At 42.0% G+C, this 18,841-nt stretch overlaps 1 protein-coding gene across 3 annotated transcripts in view; it reads right to left on the reverse strand.

Moving 5' to 3' along the window:
* NELL1 (neural EGFL like 1) overlaps window positions 1–18,841 on the reverse strand; it is a 284,811-nt gene extending 265,970 nt beyond the window's left edge. For all 3 annotated transcript variants that reach the window (XM_021528533.2, XM_021528532.3, XM_021528531.3), the window contains exons 1-2: window positions 18,718–18,841; window positions 14,617–14,745 (exon numbers count right to left, since the gene is read on the reverse strand). In XM_021528533.2, coding sequence (XP_021384208.2) covers window positions 14,617–14,745; window positions 18,718–18,766 — 178 coding nt within the window. In that variant the 5' untranslated portion in view covers window positions 18,767–18,841. The remainder of the gene's footprint in view (window positions 1–14,616; window positions 14,746–18,717) is intronic.

The following is an 18,841-nucleotide window of genomic DNA, read 5'->3' on the forward strand; positions in this document are numbered from 1 at the left end:
CAATTAAAGAATTGAATAATACCGTTTTTTGGCTTTTACCTTGCTATGGGCAAAATCCAATAAAACTGAAAACTGTATTTAAAAAAAACAAACAGTAAATCACCCCAGTGCCCCACTTTTTCCTAAGTCACCAGCTTTACAAAAATGAAACCAAGATTAGAAGGATGATCCAAAACTAGCAACTCTCAGTGTAGGCAGTTCCCAACAGTTACTGAGGATGAAAACACACAACAGCATGACAAAAACATTCTTGTTCACTGAAGCAGGTGCTTCACCAAAGCCTCTGAGTCAAATGGGATCCAGTGCACTGACCCCTTTCCTGCATGCTGGTCTCACAAAACATCTTTTGAAGAACTGGCAAAAACAACTTTAAGAAAAAAAAAAAAACACACAAAAAAAAGCCACAAACACCAACAATGCAAAGCACTAGTGATAAATACCCATTTCTACTTGCTCCTACCCTTCTAAAAACACTCCTCAGTCCACACAAGTCACAAAAAGATGCAAAAATCCCCAGAAGGATAATGCTAATTATGGGGATCGTCTCCAAAAAGAATCATTTCACTGCCAAGCAAAGAAATGCTTCAGGTACTTGTCCCTGCCTACCTACCAAGGGCAAAGTGTAGATGTCAGCAGATACCACCAATTTTTTGTTTTGAGCTATGGGGATAAATTCACATAAATTTCTCTTCATATGCTAAGAAAATAGAAGACTTCACAACGTGCTCCTGGTGTCAGGAAGAGGCCCAGAACCACATCCCAGCACTTTGGGAGCTCAGTCCAGCCACGAGCAGCAAGGCTCCAGGCAGAGACCCACGTGCCTGCACTGCTCCCACCCAGCCTGAACGATGGGGCTCAGTAAGCTGGGGGCTCTGCCAATGGAAAATAAATGTACATTTATGTTGTTGAGGCAGGATGGGAATGGGAAGACTGACTTAGAAGGTTGTTGAGAGTAAAACTCTGGTTTATTTAAAATATACTGTTCTTTTATAGAGAGATTTGTGAGGACCAGTTGTATTGGTCCTGAAGTGAAAATAACTTACACTATTGGTGGAAAGTGCTTGATGGACAGTGATAGAACTTAACTATAAACAATGTGAACAACAACAGAGAGAAAGAATTATTTACATTCTTTTCCAACTCTTTCCCAGGTTTCTGCCTGGCTAGAAACTCTCCGTTTCTCTTTGACTGAATCTGAAACCCACACATTTATGGCAAGGTGCTAAGCTGGAACTTTGCAGCTCTCTGGGGCTGCTGCATTTGAACACTGGGGTCTAGAATCACCTGTTCTACCTGCCAGAACCCAAAAAGAAGGGTCAAAGCACCTCCCCCTTCTCTGAAAAACTCTGCTACCAAGGAGAAGCAAAGAGGGTATGATGTATCCTCACAAGCATGGCTCTGCTTCTGAGTATTCTCACCAGCAAGAAAAGACACTGTAAATGTTTCTGCCTTGCTAGCTCCACTCAGAGACAGTAATAAACAGTAGGAAATCATGTTCAACAGCACAGCTTCCTAAATTATGATTATTCTTCGTAATTCACTTTTTACATGTTGCTTCAAACAGTGTTTCTCAAGAATAAGATCTGTCTGCAGTGAAATGCTTGGTGATTTTAATATGCAAGCCTCCTACAGAGATGATGTCTCATTTTAATTATTGTTTCGGTTTAATGGGTTTTCATTAAATTAGAGGATGGAGCAATTACCAGGGTGAACAGCTAATGTCACAAAGGTAAGTTCCCATGACTATACAGCAAAAGCAGTTCCACTAGAGGAGGTGGAAAAACGGTGTAATTCAATGCAAACTCTGCTTTTGCATCATACAAAACCACCCCTGGCTATAGGTGCTCATTTATTGCTGTCATTTTGATATACATGTTTGCAAACCAGTTTATAAATGGGTCTCTCCTAACAAAATTCATCTAGCGTTAAAATTATATATACATATAAATAAAAATCCTTTCAGGAAGCCACTGCAAACCCAGCCCTAAAACTCCAGATGCCAAGGGCAGGAGAATTTTGAGTCACTGAAGAAACCAAACAGAGAATACTTAGCAAATCATAGTTTCTCCTCAACCACTAATTTAGCTGATTTAGTGGCTTAGCATCAGATTCTTCACGTCTTGAAAATTGCCTGCACTCGAGCACCAGCTAGAGTGACCACACTCATGCTAATTAAGTAGATGTCAGAGAGTCTCGAGTCCTTTGTTTTATCAGGGTTTCAAACTGAAGCACGGCAGCTGAGTGCTGTGGAAGGAGCAGAGCAGCAGGTACTGCACCAGAGTTGGAAATGAATATGTGCCAAGAGGAGAGGCAGCCATGGAGCTTCCCCAGCCCTGCCAGCCAAAGGTGGCAGAGTGCTGAGTGCTGAGTACAGCCACAGGTACCTGAGTACAGCCACAGGTACCCGAACACTGAGTACAGCCACAGGTACCTGAGTACAGCCACAGGTACCTGAGTGCTGAGCACAGCCACAGGAGCCTGAGTGCTGAGTACAGCCACAGGTACCTGAGCACTGAGTACAGCCACAGGTACCTGAGTACAGCCACAGGTACCTGAGAGCTGAGCACAGCCACAGGAGCCTGAACACTGAGTACAGCCACAGGTACCTGAGTACAGCCACAGGTACCTGAGCACTGAGTACAGCCACAGGTACCTGAACACTGAGTACAGCCACAGGAACCTGAGCGCTGAGTACAGCCACAGGTACCTGAACACTGAGTACAGCCACAGGTACCTGAGCGCTGAGTACAGCCACAGGTACCTGAGCGCTGAGTACAGCCACAGGTACCTGAGCACTGAGTACAGCCACAGGTACCTGAGTACAGCCACAGGTACCTGAGTACAGCCACAGGTACCTGAGCGCTGAGTACAGCCCAAGGTGGCTGAGCAAGCACGGGGGCAGAAATCTGCAGCAAAGCCTGCACTGTGGAAATTCCTGTGCCTCTCCTCCCTCCAGGGCTTTCTCCTTGTCCTCTCCACCCCCAGGGGCAGAATGAGCAGGGAGAGCACTGACAGCAGCTCCGCAGCTGCACAAGAAGGGGCAGCAGACGGGTGACACTCCAATGCCAGTGACTGACACTGTTACCCACCCAGGGACCAAAATCAGACCCTGCAGCCAGGAAGGGTCTTTGGAGAGGTTTGCTGTCAACAGCAGCTCCCACTTTGCTGAGGCTGCACTTACCTGTTACTCCAGGCAACTACTTGAACTTACTTCAAGTATTTTAAGCAGCTGCTGAGCTCTTCTCAAGCAGGCTCCCTTCCTTCCTCGAGGGATTCATGCTGAAATCAAGCCTGTTTACAAATGCTTGATCCCTTCAATTAAACGCTTTGTTGAAATGCTCCAGTTGTTCACTATCACTAAAAGCACATAATCTGCTCTTAAATCATGTGAGTTAATCAAATTACATGTGTTGTCAGTTAATTAGTTCAGGAGTCACTGATTGTATCACCTTTTCCAATGTTTACCTACATTAGATAAGGTTATCACGTTGCTGTGCCTATAAAGGTTGCTCTTTGCCAATTTGGAAAAAAAAATTTTAACAGAAAAAACATGGACTTACACCAGCAACACTGTGAACAGAGCCAGTGGCAACACTGGGACAATTCAGTAATTGTCAAGAACCATTCCCAGTGTGCTATCCATTTTGCAGGAGGAATACTGGCCACTCCAGCGACCTATTTCTAGAATATATTAAATACTTATGTCACACACAAATAACAAGCCACTCAAAAATATGGCTTCATGCAAAAGCAAGCTAAACAATTTTTTCCTCCCCTTCTACAAAGCATTTTCAAATATGCTTGAAGTCACACAAAAAAAAAAATTACAATATATACCAAAACTTGAAAAAATACATTCTGCATTTGTTTACAGGAAATTTAAGGTGGTACCAGAAGGTGAGAAGCCCCTAGAACCAAAAGTCAGACACAGAGGACAAGTTTTGCAAATAACTAATAATTGTAGGTTTGGCCTTATTTCCTCCCACTACAACTCCAAATGTGTTTGTAATCCAGAAATAAAATATAAGGTTAATAGAAGAGAGAGACTGATCCATTAATATTTTTGAGCAGTATGTAATAATTCTGATTTCTCATTTAGCACTCTTCTTTCTTCCAGGTAATAATAAATACTGCTCATAATTTGTGGCAACAATATTAAAAAAAAAAAAACAAAAAAAAAAACACAAGTACTTATGAAGTGCTTTTAGATTCCTGATTTTACTATGAATTTAACAGATACAGTCAACAAGTAACCCATTTCAACAAAATTTTAAGATCCAGATTCCACAGGAGCAGGAAACAAGCAGCATGCTAAGTTACTCTGACTTTGTTCAAAATCCTGGTCTAACTTCAGCGAAGCCATACAGAAATTAGAATTTGCCTCCCTGGTGAAAACCTGCACTCTTAACTGTGTAAATCAAAATACTACTTGAAATAGTTCATTAAAAGGCAATTTTCAGCTGAGTAGAAATCTGACTTGGTTTCTTCACTGTGGAGGGAGGTTACTATGCCTAATGCAGCTAACAGACCTGGGTACACACACACACACGTTTTAATTTCATTTTATCACATGAATAATCCAACTAAAGACAATGAAATCATCCTTGAAGTTTGAAGTAAGCATATGCTGAAGTGCTCTCTTGGTTCAAAAACTCTCAAAGCCTTGACAGTCTAAATAGTTTTTTAATTACTTTTAAAGCATAGGTCATGTATTGCCGAAATGTTATGATTTCAGGGGTTTTTTGTACTCTATAAATGATTTATACAAACATTAAACAACACGTGTTTCATGAACTAATTCTCCCTTTTGTTTTCTTTCCCTGAGGAAAAAAATCACTTCCATGTTATTGCTAAAGCAAATTAAATCCTGGGTGTCTGTTTTATTTATTAACTGCATGATAATAACATGAGGCATAATACATTTGTGAGAGCCCTTCTCCACTGAAGTATAATTTCTGAATATAAACATAAAGAGGCTGACAGCGATATTCTAGATGTCTTTGTTTCTTGGAACATACATAGGCACACATTTATATTTTCTCCCAAAAAAAAGTATAAACACTATTGGTGAAATGTTTCACAACACCCACAACAAAGACCCATAAATAACTAACATACTTAGTCATTCTCCATGAGTTTTACATGATTGGAGAGATTTAATAATTTCTTTTAAAAAGTCACAATAATAACTGTTTTATCTTTTTACACCATAATTATGATTTGGACCATTGCTTTTCTTATTTCACCCAAGCATACCACAACTCATGAATAAAATATGACAACTTTGATAGCATCCATTGCTGTGGGTTCATCCGTAACAGGAAACGTGATTGGGGTACTAAGAGCTCCCTTTTTCTCCATAATCTTTTGTTTCTGAAAATAAGCTTTTATTTAAATAGAACTGCCTCGTGTGCCACCTCTTCTGCATTCCTTGCCATTAGCAGCAGCACCAGCAATAATGTTTACTTTTATTTTTACTGATTACATTTTGAAGCGATTAGGATGGCACGGAGCAAGGTGGGCAGAATATCTCATCTGAAAGCTGGCACTCACAAGACATCAAAAACATTAAAAGCAATGCCAGTATCAGAGAACAAAAAGCTAAAGCAGAGGACATGACTTAAATATGAGAGAAATGCTATTATAGAAGCGAAACTCTTTTTTTTTTTTTCCTGGCTCCATAATTAGTTAAAATGAAGGAAAACTAAATTTCTTCCACCATTTCCCAAACAAGATCACTGTAACTAATGCTCCTTCCACAGCTTGTCAGTACATTCCCTGAAAAGGAAGGCTTGGGATAAATGCAATACATGAGGTTTCAAAATCATCAGCATTTACCAAATTGTTCTAGAAATATCATGTTTTAAGGCTGTGCTACTTCGCTTTCCAAACAGCCTGATGAGCATCTGTGGAGACCTCCACAGACCACGAAAAATCATGACACATGCACACACAAATCCCACTCCCCTCCCACACATCTTGGCTTTATTTTCCCCAGTCCTCAGGAAGAGGTTTTAAAATTTCAGAATTATTATTCACAATGAGCTGAATTAGAGAGAGAGAAACAGAGGCAGATATGAATGCCAGCTGTAGACAGAAGCAACAAGTATTTAAACTCCGAGATCCAGTTTTTATATGTGTTTCACTTAAAATATCTTTATGTTGTGTACATCTTTATGTTACATTCCAGTTCACAACAATGTTTTAAAAAATGAAAATAAAGACGTAAAAGAAGGGGGCTGCACCATACAGAACTAAGGTCTGCAACACAAATTTACCTTCTTTGGAAGTGTCTGTTCTGCCAAACAGAAACCTCACAGCTTCAGAGGGAGGAGCCACCTGCATGTGCAAGGGAAGACAGGCTCTAAACAGCCCCTGCAGCTGCAGTGATCCTCTACAATTTTTCCTATTTACAGTACAGGGGACCCACAGCAAGCTCTGCTGTAATTTAAGAAATGTTGCCACAGAGGAGGGAGGATGGGGGACAGAAAACTGTAAGCAGAGACTTTTAGGAAGCAAAACCAATTCTGAGCTATGGTACTTACAGCTCTAAAATAGTGATTCACAGATCCCTGCCATCAGAATTACAGGACCAATTATTTTAGCAGATATGCAGCCCATAAATAAGGATATCATCCCATGTTGGAGTGAGCATCAGGTACCAAAAACATTTTTTTTCCATTCTATTAAAAAAAAAATAAAGCCCTAATGCACTCTGTATCTTTGAATAGAGCACAAAAGGCAAGACAATCACATGATATAACACTATAAAACCAGCACAGTATGACATGAATACTTCCTGCCATTTATGTGGTGAAAATGAAAAAATAACAGAAAAAATGTCCCCCCTTGTGTGTCATTTATACACCCACACCACAGGTGGCAGGATTGCTCTAGAATTTGGCAGAGAAGTAGTAGGTTGAGGTCTCAGGTAGCATCTAATCTTTATTCTTGATAGATAGCTCAGGACAGCAGGATTTTTCACCATGGGAAATGGTTCCTTCACTAGGCCTGGTTGTATATGCCTTTGTGTACTTCTTTAAGGTATAAAATCTTAAAAAGAAAACTCGTGAAAGTAATTTCAAATAACACCACTTCCTTTTAGGCAAAAGATGTCACTGTGTTTAGAAGTAATTTAATCAAGTAGGCCAAATGTAAATATTTTGCTCAGTTACTAACAAGTTTCTACTAAAATTGGTTTAAAATTTAAGATATCACCACCCTTGGGGTCAAAATACACAATAATAGGCCACTCTGTTTGATTGCCTACAGTAAGAACCCAGCTCTTGAGCAGTGCTTTTCCCATCCTCTGCATTTCAAGCAGTTTTAGCTCTACTAATGCTCCAGTTCTGCCCTCTTTTAATGCAGCATCTGTCCAGAGCTGCAATAGGAGGTGCAGGGCCTTGGGCAGGATTCTTTACCCAGGACCTGCCCCAAGGTGCCAACTCTGCTCCACCCCAACTTCCCACAGCTCTGACCAGCACCTGGGCACATCTGACAAGATGCTGCAGAATATTCTTACTCCACTTGAATACTTGTTACTAAATAAGGAGCTAATTACAGTGTGGTACAGCTAAAGAGTATCCCTTTGCCAAAAATCTTTGCATGGAAAAGAGGGGTTTTGTTGAAGGAGCTATTTACAGTGTGGTATGGCTTAAGAGTATCCCTTTGCCAAAATCTTTGCATGGAAAAGACGTTTTTTGTTGTATTCTTATTTATTATTCTTTTATATATATATATTAGTCCTGCTTTTATCTGAGTTACTTTCACTGCAAGGACCAGTGGAACACCCTTACTAGCAGTATCAGCAACTAATTTCTGCATCCCCCATCTCAGCCCATTAAAGAGCAAAGAACTTTTCTTCCTTTTCTGCTTATCTTCATGACAGGACTTTGTCAACAAGTTGCCAGAAGCATTGAAGGCTTTTAGCACACTACAGAAGTACTTATCCCACTTCCCCTCTGTGGCAAATGAAAATAGATAAGCAGCACAATTATTGTCTCCCAGGAAAGCAAAAATAACTGTCAAGGACAGAGGCAACGTGTGCTCAGAACTCTCTCTTAATCATGACAGACATTATGGGAAATCCAAAAAATGTCAAGTAACAGGAGGCAGCATGACAGCATTCAGGACAGGGGGGGGGAAAAGGTAAAAGTAGAAATTGAACCCTGTTGTTTAATGTGACTAGGTTTCTATTTTAGTCTACACTTACGTGGAAGCAGCAGCGGTGTTTGAAACAAGAGAATACTGAAGGAGAAACTCTGAAATTATTTACAAGCTATACCTTCATATCAATATGTTGGATAAATTTTCCACCTAGGCAAGTTTCTAACATAATTCAAATATTAAACAAGAAACAGCCAAGACAGGATGGATATATAAGAGTATTTTAAAACTACCTCTGGGAACTAACAAAGTTAATAGTAGTTTATGTATCTTCAAAGCCTCAAAGCATTGCTTAATAATTATGTCTCAAGTGATCTTTAATTTCCTCCATTGAAAGTTATTCATCTCACTCAACCCTTCCTTCCTAGCTCATTGTACTCAATTCCAGATTATTTCTCTGTTCTGAAAATTGTTTTTGCAATGAAAAAAGTCTCACTTAGACTAACTATTTAATTGAAAGAAAAAAACTCTATTGTGTATACCAAAAAAAAAAAATATTAGCTATATTAAAAGATTAGCTATATTAAAAAATACGGATATATAATGTATAAGTTAGGCAGATGTTTGAATTAAAGTATCACAGGAAATCCTTGCTCAACCCTCTGGGGATGCCTATTCCAAAAATTTTCTTAATTATAGGATCACACAGCCAGTGATCACAGGTCACAGTCAGTGCACAAAGGAAAGAACACAGAGTAAAAACCTACTTAACAAACAAGGATCTTAAGTTTTGTTTTATTTTTATTGTTCAAGACTCACCTTGAACAGGAAATCCACCATATTCAAATGCTTCCCTGAAGGCAGAACACACCAAGCTAATTACTCCAGCATCACTTGGAGCCCAGGACAGGCAACATGGGGTGAAACCCCAAATTTACCCACTCCTATAGGAACCAGAGCAGGCCTACACAGTGTGGCACATCAATGGCAAAATACCTCACTCTGACCTTGAAAAAAATAAAATAAAAGCTCACAGGTTCAAGGAGCTGGCAGAGTTTCCATGAAGACAAACCTCTGGTGAGCTGCAGGACAGCTCTGTGGGGGGACATACTGCTGGTTCTGGCCAGCCTCACCTCAGAGAACAACCCAGCAGCACCTCAGGCAAAGTGTATTTTAAAAGAAAAAACAAAAAAAACTCGCCCAGATGGAGGGGGCCAGCTGTGCAGGCACAAAACCAAGTGACGGTGGGCAATACCTGGTGAAAAAAAAAAAAAAATTAAAACCAGACATTCTTTTCCAGCAGTGCAAGGGTCATCAGCTGTTTTGCCACGTGAAAGAGGGGGCTGCCAGCAGCCTCAGAGGCTCTGTCCAAAAACCCTGGCATTCCCAGCAGATGGGATATTGGGATGCACCACCATGGAAAAGGTACTAGAGCTGCTCTCTCCTGTCACAGCTGAAGGCAGAACTAAGATTTCCAGCCACCATGTTGTGCCTTCCTAATTCTTCTGCTGCTGTAAGATTTCTAGTCTGGAAAAACAATACTGCTGATAGTTAATATTTGCTATAAAGGTAGCAGGAGAGATCCCACAAAAAGCAATGGCTCTTGTCTCATTATCTCATATAAAGAGGGGCTGACGCCTGAATTCCAAAATTGAAGTTTATTTCTCCTACTCACTGCAGACCTCCCACCACCTACCCCAGGAAGAGCAATGACATGTTTCCTCCCTGAGCTGCTATCTGCTCTCTCTCACCAGCCCCTGGCTGTTTTCTGAGCTCTGCAGCTTACACACCTTGCACATTGTGCTGGTACAACAGAGTTTAACACTTGAAGTGGATTGAAACCTTGGTCACAGCACCCAGGCCACCAAAATTGAGGGTGAGGAGTTCAGCACAGATGGACAAAGGCAGCAGCCATCACCTGGCCTGGGGATTCAGCCAGCACAGCCCAGTGCTGAGCTGCTGACCCCAATACAAGAAGCACATCCTGAAGTCTGTCCTACCAGAGGCAGAGATGTTTTATTCCTGATAAAAAGGGTGTGTGCCCCCTCCTGATGACAAGAACAGTTCAGGCAGCTGTTCTTATCCACCAGCCTCAAAACATGGCAAAGCTGGCCAGCATTCAAACCTCTTTCAGTTGGGCACTGCAAATCCTGACTTTGTGGACTGAGATTCCTGGAGTGGAACCTGGAAACATTTCTACTCTCTAAGTGAGGAATTAGTCTAAAAAAAGGAAAACTGAAGGAAAACACCAACAGAGAGGATTGCACTTCTTCTGGAAGCTCGAGAGTCTTGTGGGAGGTACCTCTACTTGCCTTGGAAGTGCAGCTTTGATCTCTCTTTTGGCCTGAAGCAGGACAGTCCTTTTGTTTCAGGAACTCAACAAGTTTCACTCTTTTTTTCTCACAAAAACATTGCCTTTCCCTGTGCTTTAAGGTACTTGTTATTCTTTCACCTTTCCTGTTGGAGCCACGACTGTACAGAAAAGAACTCAGCAGCCTGTAGTACAAAGTGGGAATAAGGAGCACGACTGAACTCTGTGCTGCAGGAGCTCCAGGCCAGGTGTTTCTCTTAAATCCAGTGGCTGTTTGGTAGAAGTCAAGAAACAGTCAAGAACAAAGCACTGCACATCTCCAGACTTTGAACAGTACTTGCTGGTTTCTTTTGCTGGGTGTGAAACGTAGTAGATGTAGTAAAAAGACCATTCCTAATTTAAAAGCTAGGTTGAAAAATAGTGCCAGATTGCTAGTAAAGGAAACAGCAAAGCCTTAATAAACTCTCAGGAGTGGGGGGGAATTGTTTTGTAAGTAAAGGCTTTAAGTCTCTGTTAATGCCAAAGAGACGTTGCAGGAAGAATTAAAAAGAAATAGGCATAGCTGACAGGTTGTAAAAGGAATAAAATTTTACTTCCACAGCACAAACTGAGCATGGAACAAAAGTTAGACTGGTTAAAGGAATCACATCATTTAACAGCTAGGCTAAAAACTGGTCTCAGTCTACCTAGAAACAGGATGACCAGTTAACATCCCTTTGCCTTATTTATCATCAGAGCTTTCCTCTGCCACTGAACTCAAGATCCTGCTAAGTCCAAGTCAGGACAAGCCCTACTTCCCTGCTAGCTGAAACAGAGAACAGGACTGAGCCCCAGCAAGGGAGCTCAGGGTTTCTTAATGTACTATTTACAATAGTTATTATTTACATTAATTGTATTATCTACAGTTAACAGTATAATCCTCTTCTGATCCTGTTCATTTTTCATGCCTGTAAGATACCATTTTGGAGATGTCTTACATTCAGTGTTTGTAATATGTTATTGCAAGGCATGTTATCATTAGGTGAAAAGTTCATATTTTCAGTATATTTATTTCAGTATATTTCTTTGAGATTTTCCACCCACCCCCAAAACCCTTTCCTTTAATTCACTGCCCTCCTGGCTGGAGGTGAGAAGATGTGGGTCAGACATTCTCCAAAAGCACCCATCAAGAATCTCCATTCACCCTCCTCTGCCCTTTCATGCTGGAGCAAATCACCTGCCCACAAAGACATCTTTTCCCATGTTTGTGTGTAAAAGTGAATAAAAGATAAATAATTAAGACACCAGAATGTTATAGATCTTAAGGATCAGACTGTTTGCAGAATTGCAATTATGAATTATCTACATTTCCCCTGTTTATTTCCTCATCCCTCTTTCACAGAGAATGGAACTGAAAAATTCAAATAATGAAACTGATCGATCAAAAACCCAGCTGAAATACTCTAGCAATCAAAGTCCATGCCCAGCAGGACAACTCAGATGACTACACTTAATTATAGGTTTCTATGCTTTTCTGAATTAGGAACAGATTTGCTTGCCCAAAGGCAACCCACATCTCTCAATTGCCACTTTGGTTCTACCACGCTGTCACACAATTTGCAACAGAGCTGAATTTGTTTCTTAGCCTACAAATCTGTTTCACACAGAAATCTGAGGTTTGGCCATTCATACCAATATTATTAAAAAATTAGAATAGTCCACCAGATTTACTGGGATGGTCTTAGACTGAAATCACAAGATCTTCAAAGAAAAGTCTTTCTGCATTTTCTCTAGGATAAATTAAATCATGACATCACTCCCCAGAAACAAACAGTATGTCATTTATGGTAAGAGAGCTGTCACTGATGAAAAGTCAAATTAAAAATAATATTTTCCCTTTTTTTGCCTGTGTATCTTCATATCATCCATCTTTTTCATTTACTCTTTTTGTCTCTAAAGGCAACTGAAAGAATGCTCAAAACTTAGAAAGCTTTCTCTTTCAAATAGTTTAATTCACAGAAAAAGAATTGCTTAGGAGAACATCCCATATTTTCCTGGACTTACCCTGGACACAAAACTGCCCAGGTTGGGGAAAAATAACCATTTCTCTACCTCCAAGATGTAAACTTGCTGGAACACACAAAAGAACACCCTCAGTTTGAACAAGCACTAACTTCCAGGCTCTTCTCTCCTCTGGGAGAGTCGTGTGGGACCAGGGGTTTTTTTGTGGATCTCTGTGGAAGAAAGCATTGCTTCTATCTTAGACATGGCAGTTTCCTATAGACCCTAAGTTCTATAGTGGTTTTAATCAAAATTTAGTATCTCCTGGTTGCAGTTAAAGGACGTGGCCCACTGCTGGACTGTAGCTGTAAAGTCATTCACCTCTGCTAGAAAAAGGGAGCCCATACAGCTGCCAGCACACTGCTGGCATTTAGCAAATAACTGCAGGAACAAGGAGGGAAGGAGGCAACAGGGCAGCTTCAGACTTCCATCCCAGCTGACAGCAAAGGCCCAAGGGCTGATGAGCTTTACTGAAGACAATAATTTTCCTGAGCCACCTTCCAGCAACTTTTACACCAGAGGTGATACTCAAGAAGAGAGCTATTCCTGTGTGCATTATTCTGTTCTGCGAATTAAAAAAACAATTTATGTACCTAACTACAGTCTTCATATTATTTATTCATTTCATACTGTGAATGTTTGTTTATTGCTCCCCATGAGCATCTATTTTTCAGCTTATCCGTTCATATGGATTTTGTAAGTTCCACCTTTTTTAAACCAGCCCTAAGTTCCCAGACTACAGATGGATGGCTCCAAGGAGAAAAGAACAGAATATCCAAAACATCTTCACCATGAGCCTTTCAAAGCTACTTTCAGTATCAGTGGTCTCAATCCAAGTCTTGACAAATACATCTTGGACTTCTTCCCTATGGCTCTGGCCACCAGTCTGTGAAAACTCACCACAATTCACATTGCAACTCACCTGCATGGAATAGCAGTTGGAATTACTAACATACTTAGGCCATTGCAGTCCTTAGAGGAATGACTATAATATTATTTGTCCATAATACACAACCATGGACTCAGGGTATCAAGAGAAAAAAAATTACATCTCTAAATGAAATGAATCAATGCTGCTCTTCTGGACACTAATTTGGCAATCAGTGAAAATTAAGCTACTTCTTGTATCACAAAAGACAGAAAACAAATCCTGAGGTGGTCTCCAGAAGCAGTTCTGCTCTGACTCCTGAACTGGCCTTGGCCAGATAAAGAATGAACTAAGATTACAGACCCACTTTCCTTATTTTTTACACTAAAGTCAGCTAGCACCACAGATCCAGAACTGAAGTTAAATCAGATCATAATCATTTACCTCTGAAAACAGCTACGGAAGACAGATAAAAAAAAGGGAGACACTAATATGCACACTTCAACACTGACTGAAGCACAGTAAAGAAAAAACACAGGAAGCCTCCACAATAAAAATGTTTCCAGCAGTGATTTAATTCACATGTTAATCTCAAGTCATATAAATGTCTTTCCTGCCTAATTAGCATATTGTAGCAACTCAGTGCTTCTATCCCATGGGACACTGTCCCTTAATCTAGACCTTACTTAAATACATTGTAAACTACATCCAGAATTTCATTCAGTAAAAATACAAAAAAAAAAAAAAAAATCATTTTCAAACACTTCACAAACTTTATATTAGAATACTTAATGAAGAGGGAAAAAAACCACAAAGTGACTTAACTTGCCATTGATCCTCAGCATGGGAACTTAAATACAAAACTGTTCTATTACTGCCCCTTTAGCAGTTTTCATAAAGTTGATTAAAAACTTGCTACATTACCAATCAGTATTAACACATGAAATGCCTCCTCATAGTTACACAGCTTTAGCTATGTGTCTCTCTGCATGTATAAGATCACAGAGAAAAAAACTCACAAGTCCATCCATTGGAACCACTCTGACATATTTAGTGAGAAATAAATATTGGGGAGTATTGAAAAGGTACCCAAAATTCCCTTGCAACTACCTGACAGCACACACACAGAAAAATAGCATTTGTGTTTCAAGAACTAATTCCAAGAAACAGAAATAAAAGAAAGCAATAGTTAAGCAAGACCACCATTACAGGAAACCACTTACGTATCAAAGTTCTCCTGAGCTCATGCAGACAAAAAGCAAGATAAGAAAATTGAGGATGTTTCTCTCACCTTGGAATAAAAATGCTTTGCTGGCATTGTGTAGTCCTGACACTTGTGTTACCCCCAGGGTTGTATTCACCAGATCCAGCTCTGTGATGATATCAATTTGTAAGTCAGGATCCATTCCAAATCCTACAGCTGTTAGAGGCAGAGAGAATTAGATCAATTTTTATTTCAAATCAGGTAATGGAAAGAATAGAGAAGAATATCTAGCACAGACATTTCTAGTACCTTCCCACTCACACTGTACACAGTAATTACTTATAAGACAGTAACTGTGCTGCAGGAAAGAGAAAATATTCTATTCCAAGTCTTTCAGTTAAGCTGTTTCCTTCCCAGAGAGTTTACTGTGCACGTATTAAAACATTCTAAAACTAATACTTTTATCCAGCATCTTCAAAAGGTTAAAGAGTAATAAATAAAAGCATAACCATGAGAGAGAGATTTGCAGCATTCCACTTCTGGCCACACTATTTCCAGGGAGATGTAAGGACTGAAAACTCTCACATTTCCTGCCTAGCTGTGACTAAGAGCTCATCACCTAAACTTAATCCATTTTCCTTACTGGACCAAAGGAGCATCGAGCAGATCCAGCTGCAGGGCAAAGAACGCCCTCCTGGAGCCTTAGGTGACTCACCAAGGTGTTTAATACTGCTCCTGAAGCACACCTCTGCTGCTGCCAAAGCTCACATTCACTCACTCCAACCAGCTGAGCACCTACTGGAAAAGCAGAGTTCTAAACCTGAAATTCATAAAAGGCTTATGCCCAGGAAAAGCCTGGGTACTCTTCAATCTAGCAGGGACCTGATGGGATTGGCATAAAAGACACAGACTCCAAAAGTCTGAAAATGTTATGTTGAAGGGTGCAGGGCAACTTGATGGCTTAGCACACCAAATTGATCAAACTTACCTAATTTTTTCTAGGGATGGGAAGAGAGAGGCCTAACCTCAGTGTTTCTCTCAGCACAGCAGTAAGAGTGACATGAAATCTGTGCCTGAGACACAGGTCAAATATCTCATGTGGAATCCAAACTCTTTCCTAATGACATTTTTCACTAACATCATTAGTAACAGGCTCCAGGAATGAAATCCTGACACAGCTGAAGTCAATGCTAAAAGTCCCATTGACTTCTATGGAGCAAGGACATTACCTGTAAAGCACGTCCAGATTGATTTCCACTAAGTAGACTTCACACTCAGGCCTAAATTGATTGATTTGTTATTCCAGGACTATACTTCTAGATCATTTAAGCAGCAAGTACTCTAGTTTGATTCTTTGAAAGGCTCTGAGAAATTACTGAGGTGTACAGAACGAACAAGAAGTTACATATACTAGTCATAAATCTTTTGTGCTCCAGAACTTTCTCTTTTCCTCAAGGATGAAAAGTTGACAGAATAACATGTTGTACTAACATAGAGGATTCTACTCCATAAGGGACAGAGCACTAAAAAAAACCCTGAAAATACAGCTTCAGGAGGTCTCTAACAACCTTACTCTACAAGGAAAATTAAGATCTAGAGGCATCTGATGGAACTGAAGCTCCAAGAGTGCTGACACATCCACACACACAGTGCTTACACAACGATATGGGGATAAGCACCTTTTTGTAAAAAATTTGAATTGGGAAAATATTAGAAAGCCCAGATGAACTTCTCCAAAGGTAAAAACTTCCCAAATAATCAGCAACATCATCAGGCTTTTTGTGCTAACTTTGACTTCCACCGTAGGCACTCGGGCACTGAATGACCACAGCTGACATTGTCCACACTGGTGGACTAAAAACACCTTCCCCTCCTGGAATAACGGCCAGCACCAAAAGAAGGAAGGACTTGTTATTCTTCTAAGGTTTTCACTCAGCAGAAGAGCAGCACAATGTAAATTGTGTGAACTTACCTATCAGCCGTGCCTGTGAGAAACAGAGTTTGCTGTCCCTCGTTAGAAAGGGGTTACATCTATTCAGATCAGCAAGAATCTAGTAATATGAAGGGAGGTCAAGTAAGTACTAAAACTTGCTCAACAGAAAGGACAGACTGTGTTCAGCAAGCCAAATCTCAAACCTATTAAAGTAAGTGAAAGCTCTGTCACAGCCATCAACAGGGTGGGGACAGAAACCACAACGAGCAAGTATGGGAACTGCCATAAATCACAGCAGCTCCACTGCTCTATTAAAGCTGTTTATTCCACCCTGAATACCCAAGGCTCAACAAGTATACATCACTGCATCTCCACAGGCTTCGATTTATGCCAACAAAGGATCTTGTGTGACAGCTTCAGTGTGTTCTCTTCCAGCTTTTAAAATACTCTGGAAAGCACAGACCGTTTCTTGTGTCACAGTAACTATTTAGCAAGAGCCTACACTGCTTTAAATACCTAGTCATTTTCCTGAGCTGGGTCTTCAAACGGCAGCAGGCACTCAAATGCTGAGTTAATAATTAATAAACAACAAATCAGCAGCTTCAGTATGATAACCAAGTCTCCTTTTCCCCTGTGGTCTCCCCCAGTCTATCAGAAAGATACCACATGCATATCAACCACACTTGCATCTAGTATTTTATGCATTCTCTTTTCAGTGGAGCAAGTAGCTGGAAATGCCATCTCTTTCTGAAGTAAAAATTAAGCATCAAACAGTCTGCTCTCACCAGAGAGCTGTGCAATGCCTGGGCCCGATTCTGGATGATGTTGCTTTTAATTCCTATTTAAAGTAATTGGGCCATTCCCCTTAAATCAGTGGCTTACACAAGCAACAGTCCAAATGCTTCAGGCAGGTGGGCGGGAGTAGAAATCATCTCAGGACTTGGTGGATTCAGCCCAATGTGAACTGAAGGTACTACAGTAGATTAGAGGATTAAGCCATATAATTATGAATGATGTCACTAGGAAATCCCTAAAAGAAATTAATTCTGCCTTACAGCTCTGACAGCTTTTATTCTATGCTTCTGCCTTTATCACTTACACCCAAGCACCAGCAATCATGCCATGCTCCATCTAGTTAATGTGCAGCCATGCAACATATGCAGCACATTTATCATCTCCTCGGCATGTGCAACACGCTGCTTGGGGATGGAAAAACTTTTACTTAAAGCACGCTCAACACAATCAAACCATTTGCCCATACCCACGTGAAACTAACAAAATGGTAAGGAAGAGGCTCTGGAAGAGGCATTTTGCTCTCTCCTCTGACAACTTTGATGGCAATTGTTGCACACAGAGAACTTTCCGAGTAGTAGAGTTTCGGGTCCTGTTGACCATTTAAAATCTGTATGTACTATCAGGGATAACACCACTGTGAAAGGGACGGGCGGTATTTTCTTCCAACTATTTTTATGCCGCATCCCTCTGCGGATTTTGATGAGGTTACAATTACTATAAGAATTTAATTATAAAACATTAATTCCTTTGCACTTTTGACAATTGCGCCGGGTGGTTTCCCTGAGAACAGCTGCAGGCACCAGGGAGAAACGTGCCCCTCAGCAGCTCCCGCCGAGGAGGAGCGCTACTCGGGGACCAAGAACAAAGCCTTCGCAAGGAACGAGAAGCGATACTTGGATCGCGCAAGGCTGGAGGGGCAGCGGAGCCGGCACGGTATAACGCGCTGGCAGCCGCATCACGCCCATTCTGCCGCGCCCCGCTGCCGGCACCGCGGGCAAGAACCACGGGCGGCAGCGCGGATAGCACCGCGGGCAGCACCGCGGGCAGAACCGCGGATAGCATCGCGGACAGAACCGCGGACAGCACGGCGGATAGCACCGCGGGCAGCACCGCGGACAGCTCCGCGGATAGCACCGCGGACAGCTCCGCGGACAGAACCGCGCACCGCGCACCGCCCGCCGCCGCGGCGCTCCCGGTGCCCGCGGGGCGCATCCCGCACGCCGCTCCCGCAAAACTTTCCCACGGCTGCCCCCGGCCCCCGCGGAGCGGCCGCCCCGCCGGGAGCGAGCCCGGTGCGCCCCGCGGGGGATGCCCGGCCCCGCCGCGGCTGCGGGGCGGCTCCCGCCGCCGCCGCCCTCCCGCAAAGTTTCCGCCCGCCGCCGGCGCGCCCCGGGCGGCGGCCCCGGCCCTCGCCGCCCGGGGAGGCGCACCCACCCCTCCCACGGCCCCCGGCCTCTCACCTGCCCCGGCGGCGGCCGCACACGCCCAGAGGAGCAGGAGGAGACCCATCGGCGCGGCGCGGGCGGCGGCGCCCGCTCGCTCCCTCCCCGGCCGCCGGCAGCTGCTGCGGAGCCGCGCCGAGCC

This window comes from Lonchura striata, chromosome 6, assembly GCF_046129695.1.
Source record: "Lonchura striata isolate bLonStr1 chromosome 6, bLonStr1.mat, whole genome shotgun sequence".
In the NCBI taxonomy this organism is placed as follows: domain Eukaryota; kingdom Metazoa; phylum Chordata; class Aves; order Passeriformes; family Estrildidae; genus Lonchura; species Lonchura striata.